Below are 27,247 nucleotides of genomic sequence, written 5' to 3'. Positions count from 1 at the left end.
CCCATGACCACCCAAACAGTGAAAATACTTTTCCCTAATATCTACTCTGAATCTCCCACCTCAGTTTAAAGCTGTTTTTCTTGTCTTCCCACTGCAGTAGAAAAAAATGACCCTACCTCACCACAACCTCCCCTCAGGTAATTCTGGCGAGTGATGAGGTTCTTCCCTGATCCTTCTCTTCCAAACAAATGCAGACTGTGGGTGCTGAGGGATCCTTTACATGGAATTTTGGGGATGGAGCTGACTCTCAGTGCAGCCACTTTGAGATTTCTGCATATCAACAAATGCTGTGCTCTTCCCCCTGCTGATAAGTGATAGATATGAGACAAATCTTGAAGGTATTCCATATAAATCTGGAATAATTATAGTAGATATGGAGTGAGAGCTGGCCTGTCCTTGCTATCCATAACCTGGATATATATCCATTACCTGGCAGATATTTCAGTTTCTGTAAATCTATATATAAAATGGAGGGTTAGCAAAAAAACCCTAAACTACTTAGAAACTGGATAATGGCAAAATTATTGGACTTTGAGGTAACGTGCTCCTGGTTTTTCTGGTGACTTCAGGCTGAGACCATACTTTTTTTTTTGTTTTGTTTTGTTTTTTAAATTTAAGTGTACTCACTTACCCCTTTCTGCTTGTATTTTGGCTGCTGCCCAGTTTAGAGCCTTGTTCTCTTTTTGCTGTGGGTGTCCCATCATCTCTCACGGCAGGAAGAGGACAGGTAGGGAATTATATTTAATTAACAGCACAACTCCAGGCAGTTTCCCTTCTTAAGGTGGCTGATATGGGCAGAACAGGAAACACCATTGAAATAATTCGATCAGATACCATCCAAGGAATTATTCAGTGCTTCATTATCAATTTTTACAGCTATCCAAGCCAAAACTCGTGGGTTTCTCTTATTTTAGTGCCTGGTTGTTTGAATTACAGAGCAGGGAAGTGGGGAGGAGCCCTGGTGCAGGCAGGAAATGGTTAAAGAGTTCCTATCACCTGGGAAAGCAATCCTTTGATTTTTCAGAGGGCGCTAACATGCTGCAGTTCATGGAAACAAAGGGAAGGGGATCAAGTAGAAAAGTTGTTCTTGGATTTTATTCTCAGTGGCAAAACTTGTGAGGGCTGCATATTGATGTCTGCGGGGAAAATACGGAGTTTTTGGATTAAAAGGGATTTTTTCCCCCCCCTTTCTTATCATCATTCAATAAAAGCATCTGTGAGGTAAGTCTTGATCCAACTGGTGACTTTAGATAACTTCTTTTAAGAGCGAGGGGTAAAAAAACCCCACCCTTTATCTTGCTGACCCATTTTAAAACAATGAATTCTTTGCTGAAATCGCTCCTCGGGCAGGGAGCAGAGGCAGGAGTGTGAGTCAACAGCAGCACGGAGCCCACGACGCTCGCTCGCCTGTGTTGTCTGCATTCAAATCCTTTGCATTCATTCCCGAGCCGGAGTATGGAAATTCAGGAACCGGGAGAAACGTAATGAGTCAGGGGAATTCGCCACTCGGAGTTGCAGTAAATATTTCAGCGCTGACACTCTTTCAAGCTGCAGTAGTGGCTGTGCTAATGTGATTTTGCAGTGGGGTGCTTCAAGCATCTTCTGCTGGTGGCTCTTAAGTCATTCCCAAGCCTTGTCTCTTGAATCCTCGTTGCTGTCCCGAAGGTTTTGTGTTTGTAAGGACCATGCTGATCCTTTCAAGGCTGATTAATTATGAAGGTGTAAGAGGGGTCTTGATCACCATTAATTCTTTGCCTCTCTGCACCTGAGTTCTCACCTTAAACAGTGCTGCTGGGTTTTGTGTGTATGTGCGAAAACATGATTTTTTCACCCCAGTGTGGCTGCCCCAAGGGTGATAGCTGGTCATGACTGTCACTGAGAGCCAGTGCCACCTGAAGGGAAGGTTTTACACCCCTGTGGAGAGCTCTACAAAACCCATCCATTCACCTTGAGCACAAATTGCTCCCAAAACTCACTGAGCATGAATTGCACTCTCACTCTTGGGCTGCTCGAGGTTTTTGCCTGCAAGGCGCCGAGTTCTGGTGGATTTCTGGAGCCTGGTGAGTGTGTGGTGCTGCTGGTTTGGCTTTTGCCTCTCTCACTGCCTGTGAGTGGGTGCTGGGTGCTCTGTGGGTGCCTCCCCACATGGATCAAAGTGCAGGGCTGTGCTGGGACACACCAACCTGGCCAGTTCTTCCTGCTCTTCCCCCGCGCTTTGCTGCTGCTTTCTCATTCTCCAGCAGGGAGAACACTCAAACCCAGAGCTGCTGGATGTCCCTCCTTTCATCTCGCGCACCCACAGGGTCTTTGGGCTCATTTGTTCCTTCCCGTTTTACTCCCCATCTCTGCCCTGCTGTTCCCCTCACCACACCATGCCTTTATCACTCCATCTCCCTGTGCTCGTTCCCATTCCCAGCTCCTGAGCTCTCTGCTCCCAGCTCCTGGTTGGGCAGGAATCTGTCATCACCCTGCCCTGCTTTGCATTCACGCTCTGATCCATCACACTTTGCCCCTTCTGGATTCCCTGTGGCACCTGCAGGAATAAATCACTGGAGCTGGGTGTCAGGAGCCTTGGAGCACTTGATTCCCTGTTGTTAGAAGGAATTGCTTTTACATTTACACAAAAAAATTGCAAACCCTTCTTATTTTTCTTTTTTTCCTTGTCTTTTTTTTTTTTTCCAGCAAGATTTCTCTTACTTGAAGAAGTTATTTCTCTAAAATCTTGTCTGCTAAGTGCTCTTGCTTCTGTTGTCAGGATCTGACATTCATTTCAGCTATTCAGTGTGAAAACCCTTTCCAATTTCTTTACCAGTGCTATTGATTAAAATGCAGTTTACTTTTCTGGGGAAAATTTGATATTCAAAAATGTCTTTTTGCTGTGAGTCAGAATGTACTTTTCCATGGAATAAAAATTCTGGAAAGAACAAAAAAAAAAATGCTATTGGAAATGTTGAACAAATTATATTGTCGTTTCAACCTGGTTATATAAGAAAAAAAGAAATAACTTCAAAGTCCAAATGAAAAGCTCTGGTATTTTTCTCATATTTTGAGAAAATGAGTACATTTTTCTCCAGCTGTTCAATTTTATCTGTTCAGACTTTTCCATATGAAACTCTGAGAATGTTCTGTACTGGCCTTAACTCCAAGTTCCTGTTTAAGTCAGCTGGCTGTTTCAGGTTACATATTAAAAATGAATTATGAAACTTTTTTCTCCTTAGTTTTCAACCATTGCTGTTTCTTCTAGAAACTAATAAAACTATTTCCATTTTTGTGTAGAAGTCTGTGGTTCTCAGGCTATAAATGCTGTATGGTACAATTATTTACAGTTTTGAAAAAAAACTGATGGAAAAGATCTTTGGAACACAACAGGTTAAAATTTAATTTTGCAGATTAAAGATCAGAAGATGTCTGTGATAATTTTCTGCTGGTTTGGATGCCCTCACATGATGCTCTCCCTGTCAATATTGCTGTGGTCATTTTGGAGGTTTTCAATATTCACTTTTTCCTTAACTGAAAACTCTTTGCTGTGCTAAGTAGAAAAGACCTGAGCTCTGCACTGAGCTGCCTAAATTATAGAGGAAAGTTTGGTTTTCACTCTAAAATATAATCCTGGAGGAGAAAGGTGCCCTGGGGGTGATGGGATTTGGGCTCTGGGTGTGCTCTTCTTTATTTATCGTGCATTTCACTGGTTTTGGGTGGTGTGGCCTCTCATGGCCACTGCCAGAAGTCCTTTGAGGGTTTAGGTGCCTCCAGGCTCCAGGACAATGCTGTCACATTGTTTTGGGGGGAAGTTCTGAAAGAAAAATGCCTCCCTGTGCTTTTCCAGCGCCATAATATCCTGATTATTCTTGAATTTTCCTCAGTCTGCAACTTCATGAACCCCGTTATTCCTTGTCCTGAAGAGCAGCCATGCCTCACCACTCGTCCTTTCTCTGTTCTAACCTGTGCTTTCATCTCCCCACAGATGATTTTCTAGCCCTGGGGCCTCTCCTTTGGACTCCAGTTGTCTTCCCAGCTCCAGAAGTGGTGCCCCAAACCCAAAAAAGACTTCAGAGAAGCTCCACCAGAGCCAGAGAGACTCCCCAACTCCCCAGTGGTGTCAGAAGGATGAATTTCCTCCTGAGCTCCTCTTCCCCACTCTGAGTTGTCTCCATCACTTGTTCTCAGCTCTGCCTCTGATATCCCTATGATTTGGTAACTATTTTATCTATTCCCTGCCTTTACTTCCCTATAATCTCTAAAGAAAATATTCCATACCTGTTTCACCTCAAGAAAAATTTCCATATCTGTTTCACCTCAAAAAAAAAACCTTCTATATCTATTTCCCCTCCTGTTTAACCCCTCAAAATTTGTGGGGTAAGTGGAAAAAACCAATACATTTGCAAGCCAATTTAGAGCTCAGCAGAAAAAGAAAAAAGGAACAAAATATTTTATGAAATCCTGGAAGGTGCAGGCAAATGGAAATTTTCAGTTTCAGCTAGAGCTTTATTTTGGAATTCCTCAAGGGGAGGTTGGAATTCTGCCACACTGTAATAGTTTTGTGTTGCAGAAAACCAGGAATGCCTCAGTCTCTTGCCCTGTACAGTTCACAGATTCTCACTACATTATGCAAGACTGACCTGTTAATTTTATAAAGTAAAAAGAAGCAAAAACTTTTACAGGCTGATTTCCTGTGCTCAGAAAGAAATGCCTGAGAAGTGCCTGGAGCAGATTCACACCATCATTTAACTCCAGATTTCAATATTTGGTTTTCACAAGACTCTTGTGCATGTGGAAGCAGCATCTCCTCAATTCTTTGGGTGGCATGGAGGTGATTACATTTAGAATAGAAGATTTCTGATGGAATTTTCTGTCAGCTTCTGCAAAATTAAATTAATTTCACGAGAAATTCACTGGGAAAATTCTTGTTCTAAAAACCTTTTATCATTGTGAGTGAGTAGCACATGGGAATGTGGTAAATTCAGCTGAATTTTATTGCATAAATTCTTGGCATTTGTATAATTTCAGGGAGTTAAAACCTCATGTTGTAAGGAAATCCAATAGTTTAGTTGCTGAAGGAGCCATAACTGATGGGAAAGGATTGTGTTGGATTTGAAATAATAAAGTTTAACTGCATTTTCTACTGAGTGGAGATGTTGCAGAGAAAGAATTTTATTTATAATAGCCAAAACCTGAGAAAAGACAGCAATAACATTTTTCTGAGCAACTTCCTTTAAGCAGCAAACTAATTTAAAAGGTTTTTCTTTCAACATCCTTATTAGCCACAAAAAATGCATCTCTAACGGTGAATTTATTCTGCATGTTTGGACTCATCCTGGTTTGGAATCTAACCAAGAAAATGCTGCTGAATTTCCATCCCTCAATGTTTAATTTCAGGTGTGGCTGCTCTCATCAGCTGAAAAATATGTCCATCAGAGGCCTGAAGAAGAAACAACCAAAGACTTTTAAAGTCAGAATTATAACAGTGGATGCTGAGATGGAGTTCAGCTGTGAGGTGAGAGTGTCAGCTGGGGAGTGCCCTTTGTGTTAGCAAGAAATTGGAAAAAAATTCAGATTATCAGCTCGTGGTTGGTCTTAAAACTGATCTGTTATTTTTATAAATAATGGATTATTTAATCTCAGGTGTGTTTTTCTCTTAACTCTGTTCAGAATTAAAGCTGTTTGCATGAAGTCCATTTGACTGATACAGCTAAATTAATACTAAAAATGCTTTCTTCATTCCAATTGTTTGTAAGGATTCCTATTTCTCCATAAAATTTTTTTTTTTTTTTTTTGGAACTGACACAGTTATTTAAGACACATCCAGCTTGGATGAACTGGTCAGAGCCAGTGCTAAGATGTTGATAAAATAATTTATAAACTGGTACTTTTGTTGAGCAATTTTCCATTTATAAACTCCAGTTCTTTACCTGGTGTTTGGATCTCTGGGCAGAAGAGAAAAAAGGATTGATGAAAAAGCTGGCAGTTCTATTAATAATGGCTGATAAATTAATTAGGGAAATCATGGCTGGGGAAAAAGAAATTATCAATTTCTAAATAAATTGGGCTGCACTATTGAAGGGACAGAACTGTCCCTGATTAATTAATTCCTAATCATCCAGCAAAAGCAAAACAAGACACAGAGGTGTTTTGGGGAGTTAGAAAACTCAGTTCCAGTGGGACTGGCAGTTTTAGTGGGACCTGACTGCTCTGTGAGCCATTTAATGTAATTTATTAGGTCCTTCAGAAACAGGATAGATTAATCTTGGATGACTAACTGCTCTGCAGTACTTGCAGGCAGGATTGTGAAAATAAAGGATTTGGACAATCTGATTTAGAGCTCAGAGTCCTTGTTAACAAATAGTGTGTTCCTTCCTTTGCTACCTGTCCTTTCTCCCCAGACCCTGCTCTTTTGCTGGGATGATTTCCAGCTTTCCACTCCAATACTGCCTAAAAGTTCCCCCTTTTTTTTTTTTGCCATTCAGTTTTTAGTTTTAGCAATTAGCTAAAATCATCTTTCTGAGCTGTGGTGAAACAGAGGAGCAGCCCCTTTGGTGAGGGCATCACACTTGTGTGAATTTGGGACCTTGAATGAAAGTTTGCTCTCTGTGGCTGCTAAATTGAAATGAAAATATTGAAGAAGACTCATTTAAATCAGAGCAGGATAAAGGCTTGGCCTGGTGCCACTGAAATACCTGAGGGGTGTGAAAGGTGGATCTGTTCTCATTGTTCAGCATTCCTACCCCGTGCCCTGATTTGATTTCCCCCTGGCTTTCTCTCAGTCTCTCAAATTTGTATGAAGCATTGAGTGAAAATTTTGGACAAATTATTAATAAAGACTTGCCACATCCCAGGGAATCAATAATACAATCCTCATTCCCTCAAGTGCTTGGTGGGGAAATGACTCCAGCTGCTCTCTGGATGTGTCTGGAGAGGGAGAGGAGGGGGAACACAGCAACTCTGACACAGCAGCAAGAATATTTCATTAAAAACCTAAAGATGAAATAAGATTTCATAGGAGAAAAGGCTCAAATGGAGCAAATTCATTCAGGATATACATGTTTTTCTTGATTTTTCTCTCTCTCTCAGATGAAGTGGAAGGGAAAGGATTTGTTTGACCTGGTGTGCCGAGCCCTTGGTTTAAGGGAGACCTGGTTCTTTGGCTTGCAGTACACAATTAAAGGAATGTGCACCTGGTTAAAGATGGACAAAAAGGTACAGGAGACAACATGGGTGGCAATTAATTATTTACTTCTATAAATATTGACTTTCTGGAGCGTGGGAGCTAAAGGGATGGGTTCCATGACAACTCAGAATTTGACATGGTGGCTTTCTTTAAGGGGAAAATAGGATTATTTGCTCTGATTGCTTCTATCCCATTTGACCTGCAGCATCCCACACTAATCACCACTGATTGCTGTTAGATTAAAGCTCAGAATTACCCTTCCCTCTAAAATATGGGGAGGCTTTAAGTGGATTATTGGCTGCTTTCTGATTTTCCTTGGGAATATTATCTTCAGACACTCATGTATCCTTTTTGCTGCTGATTTTATTTTATTTTATCTGTAAACAGGTTTTAGATCAAGAAATCCCCAAAGAAGATCCCATTAGCTTTCATTTTTTGGCTAAATTCTACCCAGAGAAGGTAGAAGAGGAACTCTTACAGGAAATTACCCAGCATTTATTCTTCCTTCAGGTCAGGAAAAGTTTAGAACCATGAATTCCTTCTGTATTTCCCCCAGTCCATTTGCATTGTCTTTGATCTTGTTGGCTGCTCAGGATAATTTTGCTTGCTTCAGCTGTATCAAGAACTTTGTAGACATTATTTTTATGAAATACAAACATTTCTCCTGCCTTCTGTGGGTTTGTGTCCAGGTAAGCTGAATGTTTCATCTTCTGCAGGTTTTTTGTGACAACACCCAGCAGTTTGGGGGATAATTCCAAACCTGAGTATTCCAGGCTTGTTTTGCTCTTTAATAGGTGTTAAAAAAATTAAAATTCCATGCAAAGCTGGAATTTAAAAATTCCTTCCGAAGCTGGAACTGCTGGAAGAACTGTGAGGATTTTAGAGAAATTTTGTGCTGGAGAGCAAAACCTCTAGAAAACAAGGACTCCCTAAACCTTCATTTTGGATTGTAGGGATAAAAGATCGTGGAATTTGATAGGCATTCTGAAATCCAGGTTTGTTCACATGGCAAGGTTTGAGAGGAGCAGAGCAGCAAACACCATTTGAGCTCCATCAAAAAGTAGATGAAGGAGCAAATTCTTGGAGCTTTATCAAAAATAAAGATGGATCAGCCAGGAAAAGCTGAGTTTGGGATGGTCAATTCCCATATCTGGGACATCCAGCTTCTCTTCTGAGTTGCTCTGGAATCCCTCTGGAAGTTTCAGGCCCTGGAGTGTTGCTTTGTTCCAGCAGGATGAGTCTGTGCAGGTAGCTGGGATAAATTCAGTCTGCAGCTGGAAATAAACCCAGTAAATCCCCTTGTTCCTTGAGGAGGATGTGCTGATGAAATATTGGGGAAATGCTGCAGCTCTGAGGGTTCACAAACCCACCAGAACCTCATCCAGAACTTTCAACCACTTGGCAATTTATTTCTTCAGCTAATTTTGGAAAGGAATGAGGACAGCAGAACTCTTTTAATCCTGATTTTTCCACTTTTTTTTTTTTTTTTTTGCTTTTCTGCTTGAACCTGCCTTAGCTAGCAGATATGCAATTAGCAAATTCTTCTCATTCCAAAGTAGGAAAACAAGGCTGAAACAAATTGGAACTTGCAAAGTTTCCTGAGTGTAAGAACTTCAGCTCACACCTGGATGCTAATAGGAAAAACATGTTCAGACATCTGGATGCCTGAAGATTTCAGCTCTCCTAACTCTTCAGACGTTTGCAAATAAATGCCTGAATAAATGTCAATGACTAAAGCTAAATATTGTCTGCTTAAAGATGAGGTAATTCATTGCTTCTTCATGAAGTTCAACAAAAAGTCCTTGTAAAAACTGATCAGAAAAAACAAACAAACAAAACAACCCAGACACTTACGGGGGATTTATCCACATTGTTCTGAATTCTGGAGCATGATTTGCACTCTGGAGAGTGAAAGCTGGAGCTTTCCAAATTGGAAGAAAAATCTTTCCATTCTTTCCATTTTAACAGCTTAGAAAGAATGTTCCCTGTAGTGTAACTCAGCCTCACAGATTGTGCTCACCAGGGACTAAATTTAAAAGCAAAAAACTTTCTTGGTGGCTCATTTCAGTTCCCAGCACCTACAGAGATGTGTTTGTAAACAGAACTTGTGCTAGCTCAAGTAATTTTTCCATTTGGAAATGTTGAAGACTGTGAACTATGCAAAATTTTGTTGTTCTTGTTCCTAAGCTAAATACACCTGAGAGGAGGATTTGGGAAGATTAATTTCCCCTTCCCTCTTTAGGTTTTCAAACAGAAATTGCACAACTGATTTAAAATCAAACAACACCTCACAAACTATAACACCTCTGCTCCTGGTAGCACCACAGGTTATTAAAATGAAAAGAATGTTGAAAGACTCTTTAGCGTTGTCTGATTGTGCTTAGACCATTGAAAATGAATAAATGAAGTGCTTTATTATTCAGCTGCTCTTTTGAGGATCTCCTTTATTCTCTCATTCTGGAAAGCTGGAGAACATTTCTTGTGGATTTTCTATGGCAGCTGCACAGCCCTGAGTCTGCTCTGCTTGGACCTGACCTCCAGAGCTCCCTCCCAACCTAAAATCTGATGGCTGATGTGATGCAAAGCTGACTTTTCCACAGGCAGAAAAAAGGAAAAAAGAAGGATTGTTAAAAGAAATGAAGCACAGACAATAAAATTGATGTTTTATAGGATTTTCTTTTATAGGACTCCTTATGTTAGTGTGTGCAGAGAGCTGACTGGCATTTTTGGTCTCATTAAATGCAATGCTAACTAAAGGCTTCCTGTGTTCCTGAATGCCAATTTCTTGTTGCTGTTATTAACTCCTAGAGGTGATATTTGGTGCCAAGTTCTAGTCTGGGCATGTCTGCTTTCATTTCAAGCCTGACTTAAGTCCTGACTTTGAACTTGTTCCCTTTTTCTGTTGGTTTAGGTGAAGAAGCAGATCCTGGATGAGGAAATCTATTGCTCACCAGAAGCTACAGTTTTACTGGCTTCTTATGCTGTTCAGGCCAAGGTTTGTGCATAGAAAATCTCTTTTTTAATTGACTTTTTTCTGGTTTAACCCAACACATCTATGTGGTGGTGTGTAAAACACAGCAGGGTTAAAATTTGCTGGTAAAGTTGGTCATCGTGGGAGGTACAAGCACAGCTAGGAAAAAAAAAATATTAAATGCCACAACAAGGATTTTTTTCTATGCTTCTGCAATTTAAGGGATTTATTTGGTCCTAACATTTTAGTGTAATCTCTCTGGAAGGATCTTCCATGGACTTCTCAGATGAGGGGATGTGCGCAGGGGAACCAAAATAAAATCTGCATTAAGCTTTCACTTCAAACTATGCAAGGAACAACTCCCTCAGCATTCTGCCTCTAACAAACTGAAATAACTTTTCTTTTTTTGGGACAGTATGGTGACTACGACCCAAATTTCCACGAGCCAGGCTTTCTAGCCCATGATGAGCTGCTGCCCAAAAGGGTGAGTCTTAATTTCATACAAAACCAAATATTTGAATCTCCTTTTTTGCAAATATTTGAATCTCTTCTTTCTGCAGTGCAAAATGTTTGAATCTCTCCTTTTTGCAGTGCAAAATGTTTGAATCTCTCCTTTTTGCAGTGCAAAATCTTTGAATTCTCCTCTTTTGCAGTGCAAAACTTTTCAATCTCCTTTTTGCAGTGCAGCTATTGCTGGGGATTAATTTAAAAACATTTACAACATTAATTAATGTTAAATTAATTGAAAACTCTACAAAATGCCCAAGCTGTGAGCTGCACCTCTGCATTCACTTTGCTTGGGAGAGGCAGAACTGGAATTTGGATTTTCCCAGGGATCCAAGCTCCTTCCTTGTCCTGCAGGTGCTCAGGCAGTACCAGCTGACAGCAGAGATGTGGGAAGAGAAGATCACAGCTTGGTATGCAGAGCACAGGGGTATTGCCAGGTAGGAAACCTTTGCATTTCTTGGAAAATTTCTTTATTTATGGGATTTGTTGTTCTCAGTGTAATTCAGCCTGTCTGGAAATCCAATTAAACAATAAATAAGATCTGTTAGCACCCAGAGGCAGCTTTTCCTAATATTTGGTTTCTGTTTCTCTCTGTTGTGGAGGCTTTTTAGCATTATTTTTATTGAATATTTTCCTCAAGATTTACTGATTTACTTTGATGGGAGGAGAAAAGTGGGTGGAGAGATTCTCCCTCTTCCTTGGCCTTGGCCAAAAGCTCTGTCCAAGACTCATTTCTCAATGAACTCTATTTCCTGAAAGAAATATATTCATGGAAAACAATGGAAGGATGGTTTTCCAAGACATGGAGTGGCAAAACTAACATAAGGATAAGACTTTTAATGAATTTTAATGAAGATTACACTATCCATGAGTCATCTTTTGAAACAGATGCAACTTTTATTCTTTATTATTCTTTATTTTATTCTTTATTCTGTCCAGATGCTGTTTTTATTATTATTTTTTTTCTATTATTGAGAGCAAGATGGCAAAACTAAGTTTGTACAAAGGGTCAGATTGCCTGTTCTTTTCTGAGTGGGAAATGGAGAGTCAGCCAGGAGAGAAAGGCTGGAAAGGCATTTCATAATCATGGCTTTATTCTCCAGGGATGAAGCTGAGATGAACTATCTGAAAATTGCCCAAGACTTGGAAATGTATGGTGTCAATTATTTCCCAATTGCTGTAAGTGCCTTTTTTTAGCAGTTTTTACTGGCTGCAGATAATGGTGCTGTCCTTTTAAAGTCCTCCAGGGAGTTTGGAACTGGGACTCCTGACTTCTGGTTGTGTTCTGACTTGGTTTTCTTGCCTGCTAAATAAGCAGGTGAATAAAACAGTTAAGATTAATATTTTACAACCTGACAGAAGTTTTGAGTAACTCCAGGTAGGGAATAGGAAGGAGAAATAGTTTGAGCTGCTATAAGCAGCCTAGAGGACTCAGTTTTATACTTCCAGTGACAGCACTCATAATATTTTATATAAATACCAATTGCCTAAATACAGGCAAATATCAATATATTAAAAGAGGTGCTCCTTGTCTGTGGTTGTTTAATGTCATTATGACCAAAAATGCCATTTACTCATCTCTCTTGTTTTTTAGCAAAACAAAAACCACACAGATCTCCTGCTTGGAGTTGATGCCAAAGGTATTCATATCTACAGCATTAATAACAGGTTCTCCCCCAATAAATCCTTTGAGTGGAGCTCTATCAGAAACATTTCCTGTAGTGAGAAAGAGGTATGATGGCTTTGATGTATTATTCTTTTTCCATGGGCATGGGTGTGGACTGGGATTCTTGGAACAGGCTGAAAGCTTCCTCTGTTGAAATAATTTTGGGGGAGAAGGGGAAAATCCTGGGGAGCTTTATTACAAAACTAAAAATAACAGCCCTGCCTTGCGGATGAGCTCTGAACCTCAGTTCCCTGAGCTCTGACTCTGTTCTGGCTCCTTCCCTGCTGCTTGGCCTTTGCAAAACAAATGTGTTGATCTCTGAAAAAGACAGATATTATGAATGCCACCGTGCCTGCCTTCCTCAGTTATCCCAGCAGGAATTCCATGATCCACAAAAACCTAAATGCTGCTTGCACACACAGAAGTCCTTGCAGCTGAGCTTTGGAGCCCAGTGGCAAGAGCAGACATGCAGGGAGGTATTAATGGTTTTCTGCCTGACTTCTGCCAGTTTGCTGGGACATGATTTCACTCCCCAGCACTGCAATTTCACTGTGAAGCCCAGCTTTTGCTTCTAGGAAGGGAAATTTATTCTCAGTCCGAATCATGGGCTGTGTGGAAGGCTATAATCAGAAAAAACAAACCCAGGGAAACTACAGTGGTGCTGGAATACCTGGAATTTGTCAGCCAAAGGACAGCACAGCCTGTTCCATTTTCTGTGGGGCTTTTGGAAAACAGCCCACAGAAACTGAGATCTAAAATTGAGATGAGATTTTAGATTCATATCCATTAAATCAGAGGGGACTGCAGGTTTGCTGTCTCCACAACAGTTTTGGTCTCTGATATCATGAAACTGCCCCTGAGATGTGTGAATAAACTGCTTTAACTCCCTACTGGGGGGAAATTTTGTGTTTAAGGTTCACTTTATTCAGTGACACATCACAGCCTTGCTCCTCAAAAGGCAGCCAGTCATTACCTAGAGGGTGAAAGGAGCTCCAGGACATGATACTGGTGACTCAGATGCTCTGGAATTACACAGGAATTACCTTGTAAATGAATTAGAGGAATTAAATGCCAGGGAACCTGTGAGGAACAGAAAACAGGGCCTAAAAAAAAATAAAAAGGGCCATATTTTGTTCTGTAGCCCAACAGAGCACAAGGTATGGAGTGAAGCACTGAGCTGGCAGCAGGAAATCCCTGCCTGGCCTCTGGGAGCAGCTTGGGACTGAAAAAGTGAGGAAGTCTGCAGAACTTTGACCTGCTGCTCTGAAGAACAAGCCCTTAGGCCCTTGACAAATTTGTTTATCCCTTCAATTGTTGCTGCTCTGAGAGGTTTGACATTTCCCTGGCTTTAAGGCCAGGTTCTAGGAGTTGCTTCTGGGGATTGCTGCTGTGTCCTGTGTTCTCCTGATAACCAGGGCTTGTTGCAGAGCTCTGGGGACAGTGCACAGGTGGCATCAGGAAAATCCCCATCCACACTGGCACTGGGCTGGGCCTGATTCTGTGAACAAAACCAGTTTTACATCACTCTGCCCCTATTTGTGGCATAAATCACTGCTTCCCCTGACAGAAGTGGAGATGAGCTCAAGTTTGCTTGGTTTTAATAGTTTTAAACTTCTTTCCTCCTCACTGTGCTTCCTTTCTTTTTATTTTTTCTCCTTTTGCCTGTGTAGTTGACTATTAAACCCCTTGACAAAAAAGCAGAAGTCTTCAAGTTCTTCTCCTCTCAGCTCAAAGTGAACAAACTGGTGAGTGAACTGCTTTCCTGCTTTAAAGCAGAGCCTGGTGATACTGACTGAGAAATATTGTTTGTGAACAAAATGGTGATCTTGGGATCTCAGCCTGTGTAATTCAGGAAAATGGGATCAGAGGGAGATGTGGGACAGGAGGAATCTCTATCCTGTTACAAATTTACCTGAATTGTGCTGTGAGCCTGCTCTGGGTGCTGATTTTCTTGGAGCTGCCAGCACTTGTGCTGAAGTCAGAATTGTGCTGTGAGGCCAGTGTGGGCCTTTTGTCCCTCTGGCAGGGGCACAAATCCATCCAAACCCCATTTGCTTTGCCTTTCCCATCCAGATTTTCCAGTTGTGCATTGGAAACCACGACCTATTTATGAGGAGGAGAAAAGTGGACTCCATAGAGATCCAGCAAATGAAAGCACAAGCCAGGGAAGAAAAAGCTAGAAAAAAGGTAGAATTTCCCTGCTCCTCTGTTGTTGAAGACAGTGATTATTATTGCAGCTCTGTATTCCACCAGTGTGTGTGTGTGGGAGGTGAGGAAGTGCAGCAGGACTGAATGTGGGAACAGCTCTGGCATCTGAGGAGGTCAGAGGTGTTTGTGTGGAGAGATGATCCCAAAGATCTGGGATCAAACCAGATCAATCCAAGGGCTCTTCCAGCAGCCTGAAAGAACCAGGAGTGCCTGGCTGGGGTGTTCAGTGCTGCCAAGTTCAGGGAGCTTCAGCATCTCTGCTGAGCTGGAGAGCAGCCCCTTCTCCATTTGGTGCATTTCACTCAGGCCCAGGTGAGATTCTGCTGCAATCCCACTGTTACCATCATATTTTCTGAAAAATCCTTTTGCCCAAGATTTCTCCTGGGAAGCTGAGAAGCCTCAGAGAAAAATGAAAACAATAATTATCTGATTTGCTTTTCCTGTGTTTTGCTGCTTTGGAATGTGTTTGGACATTGTTTACCAACAGGTGGTTGTTTTATGTCAATTGGTTTCATGTCAATTGTTTTAACTTAATGATCAATCACTGTCAGGCTGTGTTGGGATTCTGCAAGGAGTCACAAGTTTTCATTAGTATCTTTTAGCCTTCTGTCAGTATCCTTCCTGTATTCTTTAGTATAATAGAACATAATATAATATAATACAATACAAATACTAAGAATAAATTATATTATAAATAATGTACTAAATAATAATATAAAATTAAATAAATACAATAATAAATAATATAATTAATCATAATCCTAAAATAGCAAATAATAAATTGTTTACCAGCAGGTGGTTGTTTCATTGGTTTCATGTGAATTGTTTTAGCTTAATGATCAATCGCTGTCAAGCTGTGTCAGGACTCTAGAAGGAGTCACAAGTTTTCATTATTATCTTATTAACCTTCTATAAATATCCTTTCAATATAATATAATATAATATAATATAATATAATATAATATAATATAATATAATAATAAATTAGCCTTCTGAGAACATGGCATCAGATTCATCATTCCTCCTTTCCTTGGTGGTCCCTGAAAATACAACATCCCACCAACTATTGCTCTCCTGCTTCCAGATGGAGAACCAGAGGCTGGCCAGGGAGAAGCAGCTCAGGGAAGAAGCTGAGAGAGCCAAAGAGGAGCTGGAGAGGCGCCTTTTCCAGCTGGAAGATGAAGCCAGGCAGGCCAACGAGGCCCTGGTGAATATTCTTGTGCTTGATGGGGTTTTTTTGGGTTGGAAGCAGGGTTTTTTTTTGACAGCAGGAATTGTAGCTCAGACGAGGCTGGAAAGTTTCTGAGCACTGGTGGAAAGGGCACGCAGGAATCCCTGGGAAAAGCCTGATCTGCCATGATCTGTGAGCCATTCCCTGTGTTTGGCTCACAGTGCTCTCTTCAGGCTAAGAGGAGGGGAAAGGAAATAATCTTGGAGCTGAAATTGGGAGAAAGAGGCAGCTGAAGGGGTTGGCTTCAGCTTTGTCCAGCTCTAAGATTTTTCTCCTTTGCTTTGTAGAGGTGAGACACAGGAAATTCTGGAGCAGAGGAGGAACATCAGACCCTTAAATTGTCTGGTTTTAATTTAAGAAATAATATTTTATCACCTGGTAAAAGATGTCTTCTGCCCGCAGGGGTGATTTTGTTGGTTCTAGATAAGGAGAAAAAAATTAAGAAAAATTCTTTCTCCCCAGCTGCGATCCCAGGAAGCAGCAGAGCTGCTGGCTGAGAAAGCCCAGATTGCAGAAGAAGAGGCCAAGCTGCTGGCCCAGAACGCTGCAGAGGCCGAGCAGGAGCGCCAGAGGCTGGAGATCACAGCCCTGAAGAGCAAGGAGGAGAAGCGGCTGATGGAGCAGAAGATGCGGGAGGCGGAGCTGATCGCCGCCAAGCTGGTGAAGGAGTCAGACAGGAGGTGGGGTTTGCTTCCCCGGCTCTGTGTGCTCCCAGCTGGGCTGCAGGGAGTGCTGCTTGCCCCAGAGCTCAGCCCAGGAAGGGGGAATTACTCCTGAAGTGGCGTTTCAGAGGGACTAAGCCTCCTTGGGCTGTGTTTGTTCCACCTGGATGCTGTTGTTGGATTGCAGGTCAGGTTTACAGAGGATCGGATGCAAAGCTTGTTTAGCAAGAAAGAGAATGTTTGGCAAGAATGTTTAGCAGGAAGGAGATGTTTAACAAGAAAGAGAATGTTTAGCAAGAAAGATCCAGAATGCTGAAGCATCTTCTGTGTTATCAAATAAGCACTGGCTACCTGTCTAAATTTACTTTTTATACCCTGTGACATATGAGACTGTTTTCATTCATTAGTAGCAAGTGAATGGTCTCTTGTTTCTCTTTCAGATCTTTAAGAAGTGTAAAGCCAGGTAAACTCATGTGGAATATAAACAGTTCGGAGTGTTTGCATGTTCCCTGAACGTGCAGAGCAGGCCAGAGTTGACAGAGGATTTTTAACCCTGTTATTAAGAAATCCTTCTACTTGTTTTAGGAAGCTTGCCAAAATAAAGAGCAACCTCTCCCCACCTCAGGGAGGATCTGATGGCCTGGAGAGAATCTGTATCAGCAGGTTGTGACTGAGCCCATGGAAATTAGGAGTAGGAAAATCATGGTAATTCAGCCACTATGTGCAGGAGTGTGTCTGTCCTGCTGTGCCCAGTCAGGAGCATCCTCCATGAGTACCTTAGTGTAAAGATAACACAGTAATGGACTTCTCTGGAAGGCAGTGAGCCCTGAAATCCCTGTGTTGGTTGGAAACCATCAGAATTGCCCTCAGGATGTTTCTCTTGCAGAGCCAAGGAAGCAGAGCACCTGAAGCAAGACCTGCACGACGCCCGCGAGGCCGAACGCAAAGCCAAGCAGAAGCTCTTAGACATAACCAGGCTTAATTATCCTGTGAGTTCTGCTCCTCTGGGCACCACTTCATCCTCAGGGATAGTCAGGTGTTGATGGCATTTTTATAGCCCCCATCAAGCTGAGTAGTGGCATGGCTGCATCCAGCTGGGGAACAAACTGGTGTGGAAAAAGCAGAACGGTGAGGGTGGGAGCTTGATTTGTTCAGGGTGGTCAGAAAGGCAAGGCAAGAGTTAAAACCAGAACTGGTGATGCACTTAGGGAGCAGAGGCTGTCTTGCCTTCATGCCTAACTCATGGTGCCACTCAGCCAGGCAGTTTTTGTGGACAGGGTTGTGCTGAGCCAGCTGTGTCATCCTGGCACATCCAGGATGTGAAGCAGGTGAAGTTATCCCCTGCAAGAAGGCAGTGCTGAAAGTCTGTGCCCCAACTCTCTCTTCTGTTCCAGCCCTGCTGAGGCTGGGTTTTCATTCTCTGCTGAAATAGAAGCACTGCAGCCAGGATAATAAATCTCTGCTCTTGGATCTGTGGGTTGTAGACTTCAGCTGGGTGCAAGGGAAGGGCTGCAGGAACATCTGCTCTGTGTGTCTCAGAAAATAGCTCAACATGGCACTCTTGAAAAACTGAGGAGAGAAATCCCAAATCCATCAGATCTGACTGACAGTGCTTGTGTTGCCTCTTCCAGCACATGGCCAAGTACCCTCAGTATTCCCCAGGTGACAGCAGAGATGCCAACTTTGACAAAGGCTCCATCAAGCTGGATTTGAAGGACATCGACCTCAAGAGACTCTCCTTTGAGATAGAGAGAGAGAGGTATCAGCATGCCTGTGGTGCAAATGGATGAGAAAGGCAATGAAATCTTTGGACATCAGTTAATTTTAAAATAATTTGGATGTGCATGTGGCTGGAGGCCTTTTACTGAGCTGATGTCTGTGTCACACTGGCTTTTCACACAGGGGAAGGGTTTTTTGGTGGTATCAAGCCATAAATAAATCCAGAACCTTCCATCTTGGGGAGGGACAAAGCACCTTGCTGAACTAACAGCATGTAGAAGTTTCCCTCTAGTGCTAAAGGGTGGAATTGCTGGGGGCTGATCCATCAACCATCCCTAAATCTGGAAGGAAATGCTTGGTGCAAAGTTAGGAAACAAAAAGGAAAGAAATGAACTTGTCATTGGGTCAGGGGAGCCAGGCTGGCATTGCCAGAGTTCATTTTACTTATAAAAGGTAAAATTAAACAAAAACCAACTCTCCTCCTTCCACAAACACCTGTTTTTGAGTTAAATTGTGCCACCCTAAACCTTTTGCCTCCAATGTGTGGGCTCAGGCTGGACTACTTAGAAAACAGCAGGAAATTTGAAGATCGGCTGAAAGAACTGAAATCTGAAATTCATGCTCTGAAGCTGGAGGAAAAACAGGCTGGGCTTTACAGTCACTGGAATGAAGTCCTGGGCTCCTTGGATCGCTCCTTAGGAAGTGTAAGAACCCCAAATCCCTGCCCCTTTCTCCAGCATGAACCCCAAAATGGAGCAGTGTGGGTGTGCCAAAGGGAGATGCTCTATTCCAGTCTAAGCTTCACTACCCTTGATGATAAAATATTAGAATCATGAGCACTTCTAGAGGAAAATGATTGTCAAAACAAAATCTTAAGGCCTTTTTTCCTGCACTGAATACACCAGGAGCATCAGCAAAGAAGAATAATCTCATTTTTTATGATTATGAAATCACAATCAGGGTTTAAGGTCTTGGAGCAAATGAAATTGTTGTGACTAACACATTTAAATGTGGTTTCTTACAGTTTGCTTCACATTCTCATTCATGTGCTTTGTGGTTGCTGAAAGTCATAAAAGCCTTGGTGTATTTTTTTTTTTTTTGAAGGCAATGAGGAACTAGACCCAGATTTTTGTCATAAGTTGCTTTTTATTTAAATAAACTCTTTGGCTTCTTCCTGCAGCAGGGCAGGAATAGGGCTGGCTTTGTCTGCAGGTTGTTCCTCATGTAGCAAAAATGGCTCTGAGTCAATGGTTTTTTAGAGACAGAAGGGAGGCTTGAAAAATGATGAGGAAAGATGGTCTTTATTTTCTGACTACTCATCTGATGTTCTTTTTGGCTTGATGAGTGTTGATATAGAGAGGGCATTAAATTTCCATGTGCTCTGTTCTTTTAAAGGCCCCATCATGGATGAAAACCTTGGAAACTGGAGATGCAGTGGATGTAAATTTTCAAAGACCTTTCCCTGCTTACTTGTTAAACACTGCAAGCAGCTGGCCCTGCTCCAACAAAATTCAGCACATGGTGCCAGTGGAAAAGTCATCTTCCCAAGCCAATTCCCTGGCTGCCAACAGTGTGGGCACAGGAACCAGAAAACAGATCATAAAGGTAATCAGATTCATAAATAAATTCCTAAATGTTGCCTAAAAGTTGGGAGTTCAGAGAGGGTGGCTGGTTTGTCCTGCTCTGTCCCAGCCTCACAGCTGACAAGGATTTTGCAGGATTTTGGAGCCCCTGGTGCTGGCACATCATTTGGGAATGTTTATAACTCGAGGCTGCCTGTTTTTTCTCACTTCTGATCTAAGCTGGAGTGCAAAGCTGTAAGCCTTGGTAAATGAAGCAGAGATGTCTGTACACAGTAGGAGGATCTGTGTTAAATTTTATTTGTACCAGCCAGACTTGGAAATGAGAAATGTGCTCCCAGGTATAGAGAGCTTAAAACATACTGTGCCTGTCTCCTGCTTTTAAAAGGCAGGGAGGAAGAGACCAATAAATCCCCAGGCTCCCAACAGCTCAGTTCTCTTCCATGTGCTCCCTGTCAAAGAGGCATGAAGAGCAATGAGCTGGGTGGCAGGAGAAAACAACCTGCTTTGAAATGTCACTGGGCTGGGGAATGAGGAAGAGCTGGAAGGAAATGTGCTCGGGAGCAGTGGGAAGGAAATCAGCTGTCTGAGGGCAATGCTAATTGGGCAAGGTGTTGGGAATGGGGAAAGCCTGATGGATTTGTTGTGGTTTAGCTGAACAAAACTGGAGGGGTTTAGGATCAATTAAAAGCTCCTGAATATAACATTCAATACCTCCTTCAGGGTTGGTGTGCTTAGAACTAAAGGACACAGCTGAGTGCAGCAGCAGCTGAGGGAGCAGCAACAGAAACAACTTTTAAGATTAAACTCAGGGGTGAGGCAAATTTGTTTAAAGAAGGAAGAAAAAACTATTGCAGAGCATCTTGCAAAAGGCTCCAGAGTGGGAGGAGAGGAAGACCCAGAGCAAAGGGAGTTACTTTCAGCCCCAGCACTAATTCTCCCTCTTTGATTTGCCTGCAGGTTCAGCAGCATGACTCAGATGTGATCTACATTTGAAGCCCTTCATTTCCTTGCCAGCCTGGTGGGACTGGTGGCCTTTTTACCTCTGTGGGGACACTTGGGCAGCTCTGGCTGCTGTCACCTGTGAGGGACAAGGCACTGTGGATCCAGAGCTGCCATCCAGCTACCAGGCAGGTGCCATCAGCTGGGAATGCCACAGGTGCCCCCAGTGTGGCTGGGAGCAGTGCAAAGCCAGAGGAAATGTTGTTTATTGCCTGTGCACTTTGGAAAGGACTCTTCACACTTTGCTGAAACCCTTCCTCCCCCAGGTGTTTCAGCTTTGCTGCTGGAGGAAGGATGTGAGGCAGCAAGTGCCCAGGAGGTGTTTGGGATGAGAAAACAGAACACAAGCTTGGTGTTTATCTCCACAACAGACTAATTATGGTTTTGGTCCAGTCCCTGGGACATGACTCCCACAGAGCTGCTTAACGTTTCAATGTTTGCCTGCCAAGTATTTTCCTTCTCCTCCCCAAACATTTCTTGGTTCACTTAATTGATTTGCATTTCTCTGTGAGAAATCTCAGCTTTTAATTCCAGATGCACAAGTGGACATCTTCAAGTACCTCCCATTCCTGGGGGAATCCTTTGTTTGGAATGCAAAGCTTCTGTTCTTCCAGTCCCTGACCAGATCAAGCATTTTCTGCTTGAGCAAACTGTGCATACATTAACTGCCTTCCCACTTGTGTGCAGCACAGCTCCCAAATTAGACAAAGACAAAAGATGCTGTTGGTGTCTGCTAGAGTGGGACTTGTTTCTGGTGGAGAGAGGTGCATGCAGCAAAGTGCCTGCCTCATTAGTAAAGCCCACTTGCATTTTCTGGCTTTGTGTGTGTTTAAGTGTCTGCTTCTCCATAAATCTTCGCTCTGAGGACTTCTGGGGAAGCAGGCAACATTCAGCTGCAGCTGAAGCAGGAGCCCAGCTGAACTTGTGACATGTGACTTAAAAATGAACGGTAATGTTGTTAAATGTCTTGTTCTAAAAGCTGAGATTAAAGAATAAACCAGGGTTCAACAAAAAGCTTCAATTTCCACTTGCTTCCAAGGGAGCGCTGTGTCAATATTCCTCCAGCATTAACAAGGCAGCTTTGGAGAACAAACACCCAAATCTGCTCTGCACACATCTGCAGCAGGCTGAGCACACAGGGGGATGGCAGCTGCCTGTGGAGAGGGACAGGAGTGCTCTGCAGGGCTGCCCTGCCTTGCCTGGGTGCCTTGGGCTGTGTCCATTCTCTGCCAGCCCAGTCTGGCACGAGATGTTTGCAGAATATTGGCTGGTACACACAATTCCTGAGCTGTCTGCAGAAACCTGGTGTGTGAAGCTGTCAGAAATGCCAGAATGATGAGGCAGATGCTGTCATGGTCCCAGAGCTGGGGAGGGGGCATGGGCCAGTGTGATGGTGTTCACAGGGGTTTTCAGGTGAGGGAAGGGACGAGAATGTTGACTCCATGTTCAGAAGGCTTGATTTAATATTTTATGATATACATTACATTAAAACTATACTAAAAAGAATAGAAGGAAAAGTTTAATCTCAGAAGGCTAGCTAAGCTAAGAATAGAAAGGAATGAATAAAAAAGGTTTGTGTCTCAGACAGAGAGTCCAAGGTAACTGGGCTGGGATTGGCCATTAATTATGAACATCCAAGATGGGCCAATCACAGATGCACCTGTTGCATTCCACAGCAGCAGATAATCATTGTTTACATTTTGTTCCTGAGGCCTCTCAGCTTCTCAGGAAGAAAAATCCCAAGCAAATGATTTTCATAAAAAGATGTCTGCGACAGGCCAGGATTTGGGACAGTGAACCATCTCCTGTATTAGCCAGGAAATGCTGCAGCATCTTTGAGTGTGGCATTCTCGGATTTGAGGGTGAGGAGAAATACTGGGATTCCCCTGGTTCTTCTTTTCCTGTTCCCTCTTTTATTCTGGCATGTGCCTTACCACAGACAAGGCAGCTTGTGCCTCATTCTCCACACGTGCTCATTCTTCCTTCTGCTCTTGGGTCTGAGCTGTGGCCTGGAGAAGGAGACATGCTCCATGTGCACCTTTGATTTATTTCTTTGGACTTAGCCCTGTAAATCCCAGTGAAGAAAAGGGCAAGGTCACACTCCTGCCAGCTCAAATACAAACCCTGCCTTCACATGCTGTTCTCAGCCTGCTGTGGCCTTGCTGGGCATTGCTGCTGTGCAGCACCGCCTTCCTGCAGGCTGGGATGGGTGTTTGGGCTCTGAGGTGGGCCAGGAGGAGCTGGGATCTCTTGTGAGGCTTTTAGATGGGCCAGGAGGAGCTGGAGTCTCCTGTGAACCTTTTAGATGGAGAAGAAGGAGCTGAAATTGCCTGTGAGCCTTTTAGATGTGTCAGGAGGATCTGGAATCTGCTGTGAACCTTTCAGATGGGCCAGGAGGAGCTGGGATCTCCTATGAGCCTTTTAGGTGAAGAAATAGGACCTGGAATCTCCTGTGAACTTTTTAGATGGGCAAGGAGGAGCTGGGAACTGCTGTGAGCCTTTTAGATGGATAAAGAGGAGCTGGAATCTTCTGTGAACCTTTTAGGAAAGAAGAGTTGGGAACTGCTGTGAGCCTTTTAGATGTCAGGAGGATCTGGAATCTGCTGTGAGCTTTTTAGGTGAAGAAAGAGGACCGGAGATCTCCTGTGAGCCTTTCAGATGAGGCAAGAGGATCTGGAATTTGCTGTGAACCTTTCAGATGGGGCAGGAGGAGCTGAGATTTGCTGTGAACCTTTTAGATGCCAGGAGGAGCTGGGATCAGCTTGAGCAATGCCCAGCCACACATGGAGTCAGGTGTGCTGTGCCCTCACAGGGAGGCAGCTGCAAACAGAAGTGCCAGCAGGGTGTTCATTTGCTGAAACCCTGGGTAAATATTTGCAGCAATTAAACTCTGTGAGTCGCTGCTTCTGCTGCTCACACTCACCTGCAGCATTGACCACAGGATCTGAGACTGAGGGAGCTCTGAGGAGCCTGAGCCCTCATTTCCCCCAAGAAGAGAACACAGATCCAGTTTCTCATCAGTGACTGCAGGATTTGTCACCCTGAGGCGTGAGTGAGGCATTTCTCAGCTGCCTCTGAGGAGCTGGGGAGCAGCAGGCAGCAGATGGTGCTGCAGTGCTGCTCTGCAGCAGCCTGGGAAGAGCTGCCTGGGAAATCCTTGGGAATCTGTGTTCCCACACCAGCAGGCTCCTGCTCTTCTCCTGGAGTTTAACCTGACGTCATTTTTTGACAGGGATTCAAAATCTGGGAGTGGTGTTCTCTGGGAAGGGATTATTGCATGAGCAGCTCGGTGCTGTGCAGCTCCCCCAAATTGCAAAAAAATAAATCCCCTAATGCTTCTGACACCTCATTGTCATTGTCAGCGTGTGGAAATGGCCTGGGTGGGTTTCACCCCTGGCTGCCACAGCTCTGCTGCTATGTGATATTTTTATTAATGCTGCTTGAAACAAGTGTGGATTTGTCAAATTGGCAGAGCGTGGAAGAATTGTGGTGTGCAGTGCAAGGAGGGTGAGAGAGGCCTGAGAATGGGCCACAGGGGTCACTGAACAATTTCATCCTTTGTTTTCCTGCTGGAAAGGACACGATATTCTGGTCTCAAATAGCAAAAAAAATAATGGGAGAAAAATTCCTGCAGCAGTGAGGAGGTGCTGGGAGATCACCTGGGGAGAGGGGAAGTCTGTTCCTAGAGTGACACAGCGAGTGGAAGTTGTGTTTCCTCAGCCCTGCTTGCTCTGCTTCTCTGAAAAACCACGTGCTGTAACCCCAAGGGCCTCTCCCTTCCCTCAGAAGACCTGGGATGGAGAACTGGCACAGACATCTTTCATGAAAAAATGAAAAATCCTTTCCTTAGGATTTTTCCTTAGGATTTTTCCTTCTGAGAAGCTGGAGGCCTCAGGAACAAAATGTAAACATTGATTATCTGCTGCTGTGGAATGCAACAGGTGCATCTGTGATTGGCTCATGTGGTTGTTTCTAATTAATGGCCAATCACAGTCAGCTGGCTCAGACTCTCTGTCCGAGACAGAGCCTTTGTTCTCATTCTTTGCTATCCTATGCTTAGTCAGCCTTCTGATGAAACCTTTTCTTCTATTCTTTTAGTATAGTTTTAATGTAATATATATCATAAAATAATAAATCAAGCCTTCTGAAACATAGAGTCAGATCCTCATCCCTTCCCTCAAGCTGAGCCCCCTGTGAACACGGTCACACAGGGAACTGTGCACATGGGGAGCTCCTCAGGGTACCCCCAAGCTGTGGAAGGCAGCAAACGTTCAATCCTTGGGGACAGCACATCCTCTGCTGGGACCTATCTCTCAAAAACCGATTTATTTTACCTCCTGGATGATCCAGGGTTGACCTGGCCCTGGAATTTGGGCACCACCACACATTTGGCTGAGCCCTGAGTCATCCTGACCCTTTCCTGCCCGTGCTGCTGCTCTGGAGCCACTTCCCTGCAGCAGGATGAGTTCACATCTTGACTCTTGCAGAATCACACCCGGAGCAAATTCCTTCCTCTTTCTCCTTGCAGACATCCCTGTGTCTGCCTTGTGCCCTCTGAGCCACCAAGGTCTGCTGCCTCTTGTACCCAAGGTGTTTGCTGGGTCCTTCCCAGAGCATCCCTACCACTTGTGCCCCAGCCTCAGGGGTGTGCATGCAGCTCCAGGCTGGCACCTGTCCTTTGTCATTGTCACCTGAGCCTGCTGCTCTTGGTGACTCACAGTCCTGCTGTGCTGAGTCCTTGCTTCCAAAATCACCTTTTTTTCACTCAGCTTTATAGATAAAAGGCAGGCCCAGATGCAAAACTTGGCTGTGTTTTGTTAATTTTGGTTCTCTGCACTCTCTGGACTCTTCCCCACCTTCCTGCACGGCATTTTTGGGGGTAGTAGGGTCAGCTTTTTGGAAGGACACAGGGGAGCCCACCCTGGGGCTGCTCTGAGGCATTTAGCCCAGGGTAAAAAGCAGATTTCACACCAAAAAGCACTTTGAATCAGGAGTGATGCCTCTCTGGGAGGAGGAAGAGGCTTTGTCATGCTGAATTACACCCAGCAGGGTCCAGGCATGGAGGCTGCAGGAAAAAAATGGCTCTGAAAAGGATGGTAAAGGGCTGATGGGTGCCATTACTCCTGGCTTGGAGTAAAAGCAAAGAAAAGGTTTCACAGCTGGGGAATTTACAGAAGGAAAATTCAGGAGAGAGTGTGACTGTGTTCACAGGGGTCTGAGGATGAGGGAAGGGATGAGGATCTGACTCCATGTTTCAGAAGGCTTGATTTATTATTTTATGATATATATTACATTAAAACTATACTAAAAGAATAGGAGAAAAGGTTTTATCAGAAGTTTAGCTAAGAATAGAATAGCAAAAAATGATAACACAGGTTTGTGGCTTGGACTCTCTGTCTGAGCCAGCTGACTGTGATTGGCCATTAATTAGAAACAACCACATGAGCCAATCACAGATGCACCTGTTGCATTCCACAGCAGCAGATAATCATTGTTTACATTTTGTTCCTGAGGCCTCCAGCTTCTCAGGAGGAGAAATCCTAAGGAAAAGATTTTCCATGGAAGATGTCTGTGACAAGAGAGTGTCCAGAGTGACAGCTTTGGCTGGCATTTGGGAGTGGAGGGATGCTGTGGGTGCTGGGATTCACAGATCAGGGGGGATAGAAGTAATTCTCCCTAAAATGTGACTCAGTCCCACATCCTGTGGTTGAAAAGGAAAGGGATCCAAGCAGAGCCCAGGATTAGTCCTGTCCCAGTTAATTCGAAAGAGAAATTCCAGAGAAAGAGGAAGTTGACAGAAAAAGCCTGAAAATTTCAAATAGTGCTATAAAAATCTTTCAGCTCAGCAGTGAGGTGGCCCAGGAAGCTGTGAGGGATTTGGTCAGAGATGAGGATGTGGAGGAAACCAAAAGGAGAGAAATAAAGAAACAGAAACCCCTGATGATCCCAGAGGAGATTTGGTGTCCTGAAGTACTGCAGAGACGGGGACACGTCCCAAGAACAGTGAGATGGGATGGGCAAACACAGGGAATGTGGAGAGTGAAAGGTTGGAACCACAAAATGAATCCAGCCCTGAGGAGCAGCAAGGGGTGAGCTTAGGAAATGGGGGTGTCTGCACCCAGGCTGCCTCAGCTCTGCTCCTTCAGGGAACAGAACGAGGGGTGTTGGAGATGGGAATGTCCAAAAAGGATATTCTGGAGGAAATTGGGCAGAAGTGCTGTTATTCTGCTGCTCCAGGTTCTCGGACAGCCTTGGAGAACATTGGATTCCACAGCAACGCTGCTTTGAGGGACACCTTGGGCTCTGAAAGGCAGTTCTGGGAATTGGCCCTTGTGAAGAAAGGGCAGCTCACCTGGGAAGGAATCTCAGCTGCAGGATGGTTGTGGAATGTGCTGGTGGTGATGCCTTGAGAAGGCTGAGCTACAACAGAGACCAGACAGAGCTAAAGAATAAAGCAGGGATTTATTAAAAGGATCTCCTCCATGGATCCACCTTGGGCAGCGCAAGAACCCAGCCAGGGCTGCACCCAAGATAAA

The 27,247-nt window shown here is 43.6% G+C and overlaps 1 protein-coding gene across 1 annotated transcript; it reads left to right on the top strand.

Moving 5' to 3' along the window:
• Positions 1-262: 262 nt before the first annotated feature.
• Positions 263-21,703, top strand: LOC131566430 (merlin-like). The gene is made up of 20 exons (XM_058817732.1): positions 263-338; positions 937-1,221; positions 3,965-4,194; positions 5,377-5,494; positions 7,069-7,194; positions 7,553-7,675; positions 10,077-10,160; positions 10,552-10,620; positions 10,998-11,080; positions 11,747-11,822; positions 12,238-12,375; positions 13,980-14,054; positions 14,383-14,496; positions 15,602-15,724; positions 16,211-16,428; positions 17,297-17,399; positions 18,042-18,169; positions 18,683-18,833; positions 19,525-19,734; positions 20,670-21,703. Exons 3-20 carry the CDS (start codon positions 4,187-4,189, stop codon positions 20,703-20,705), a joined length of 1,983 nt encoding a protein of 660 aa, XP_058673715.1. The 5' UTR covers positions 263-338; positions 937-1,221; positions 3,965-4,186; the 3' UTR covers positions 20,706-21,703.
• The last annotated feature ends 5,544 nt before the right edge of the window (positions 21,704-27,247 follow it).

Source organism: Ammospiza caudacuta, chromosome 20 (genome assembly GCF_027887145.1).
Source record: "Ammospiza caudacuta isolate bAmmCau1 chromosome 20, bAmmCau1.pri, whole genome shotgun sequence".
NCBI lineage: Eukaryota > Metazoa > Chordata > Aves > Passeriformes > Passerellidae > Ammospiza > Ammospiza caudacuta.
Note: the sequence above shows the minus strand (reverse complement) of the source record. Positions and strands in the feature narration are given on the sequence as shown.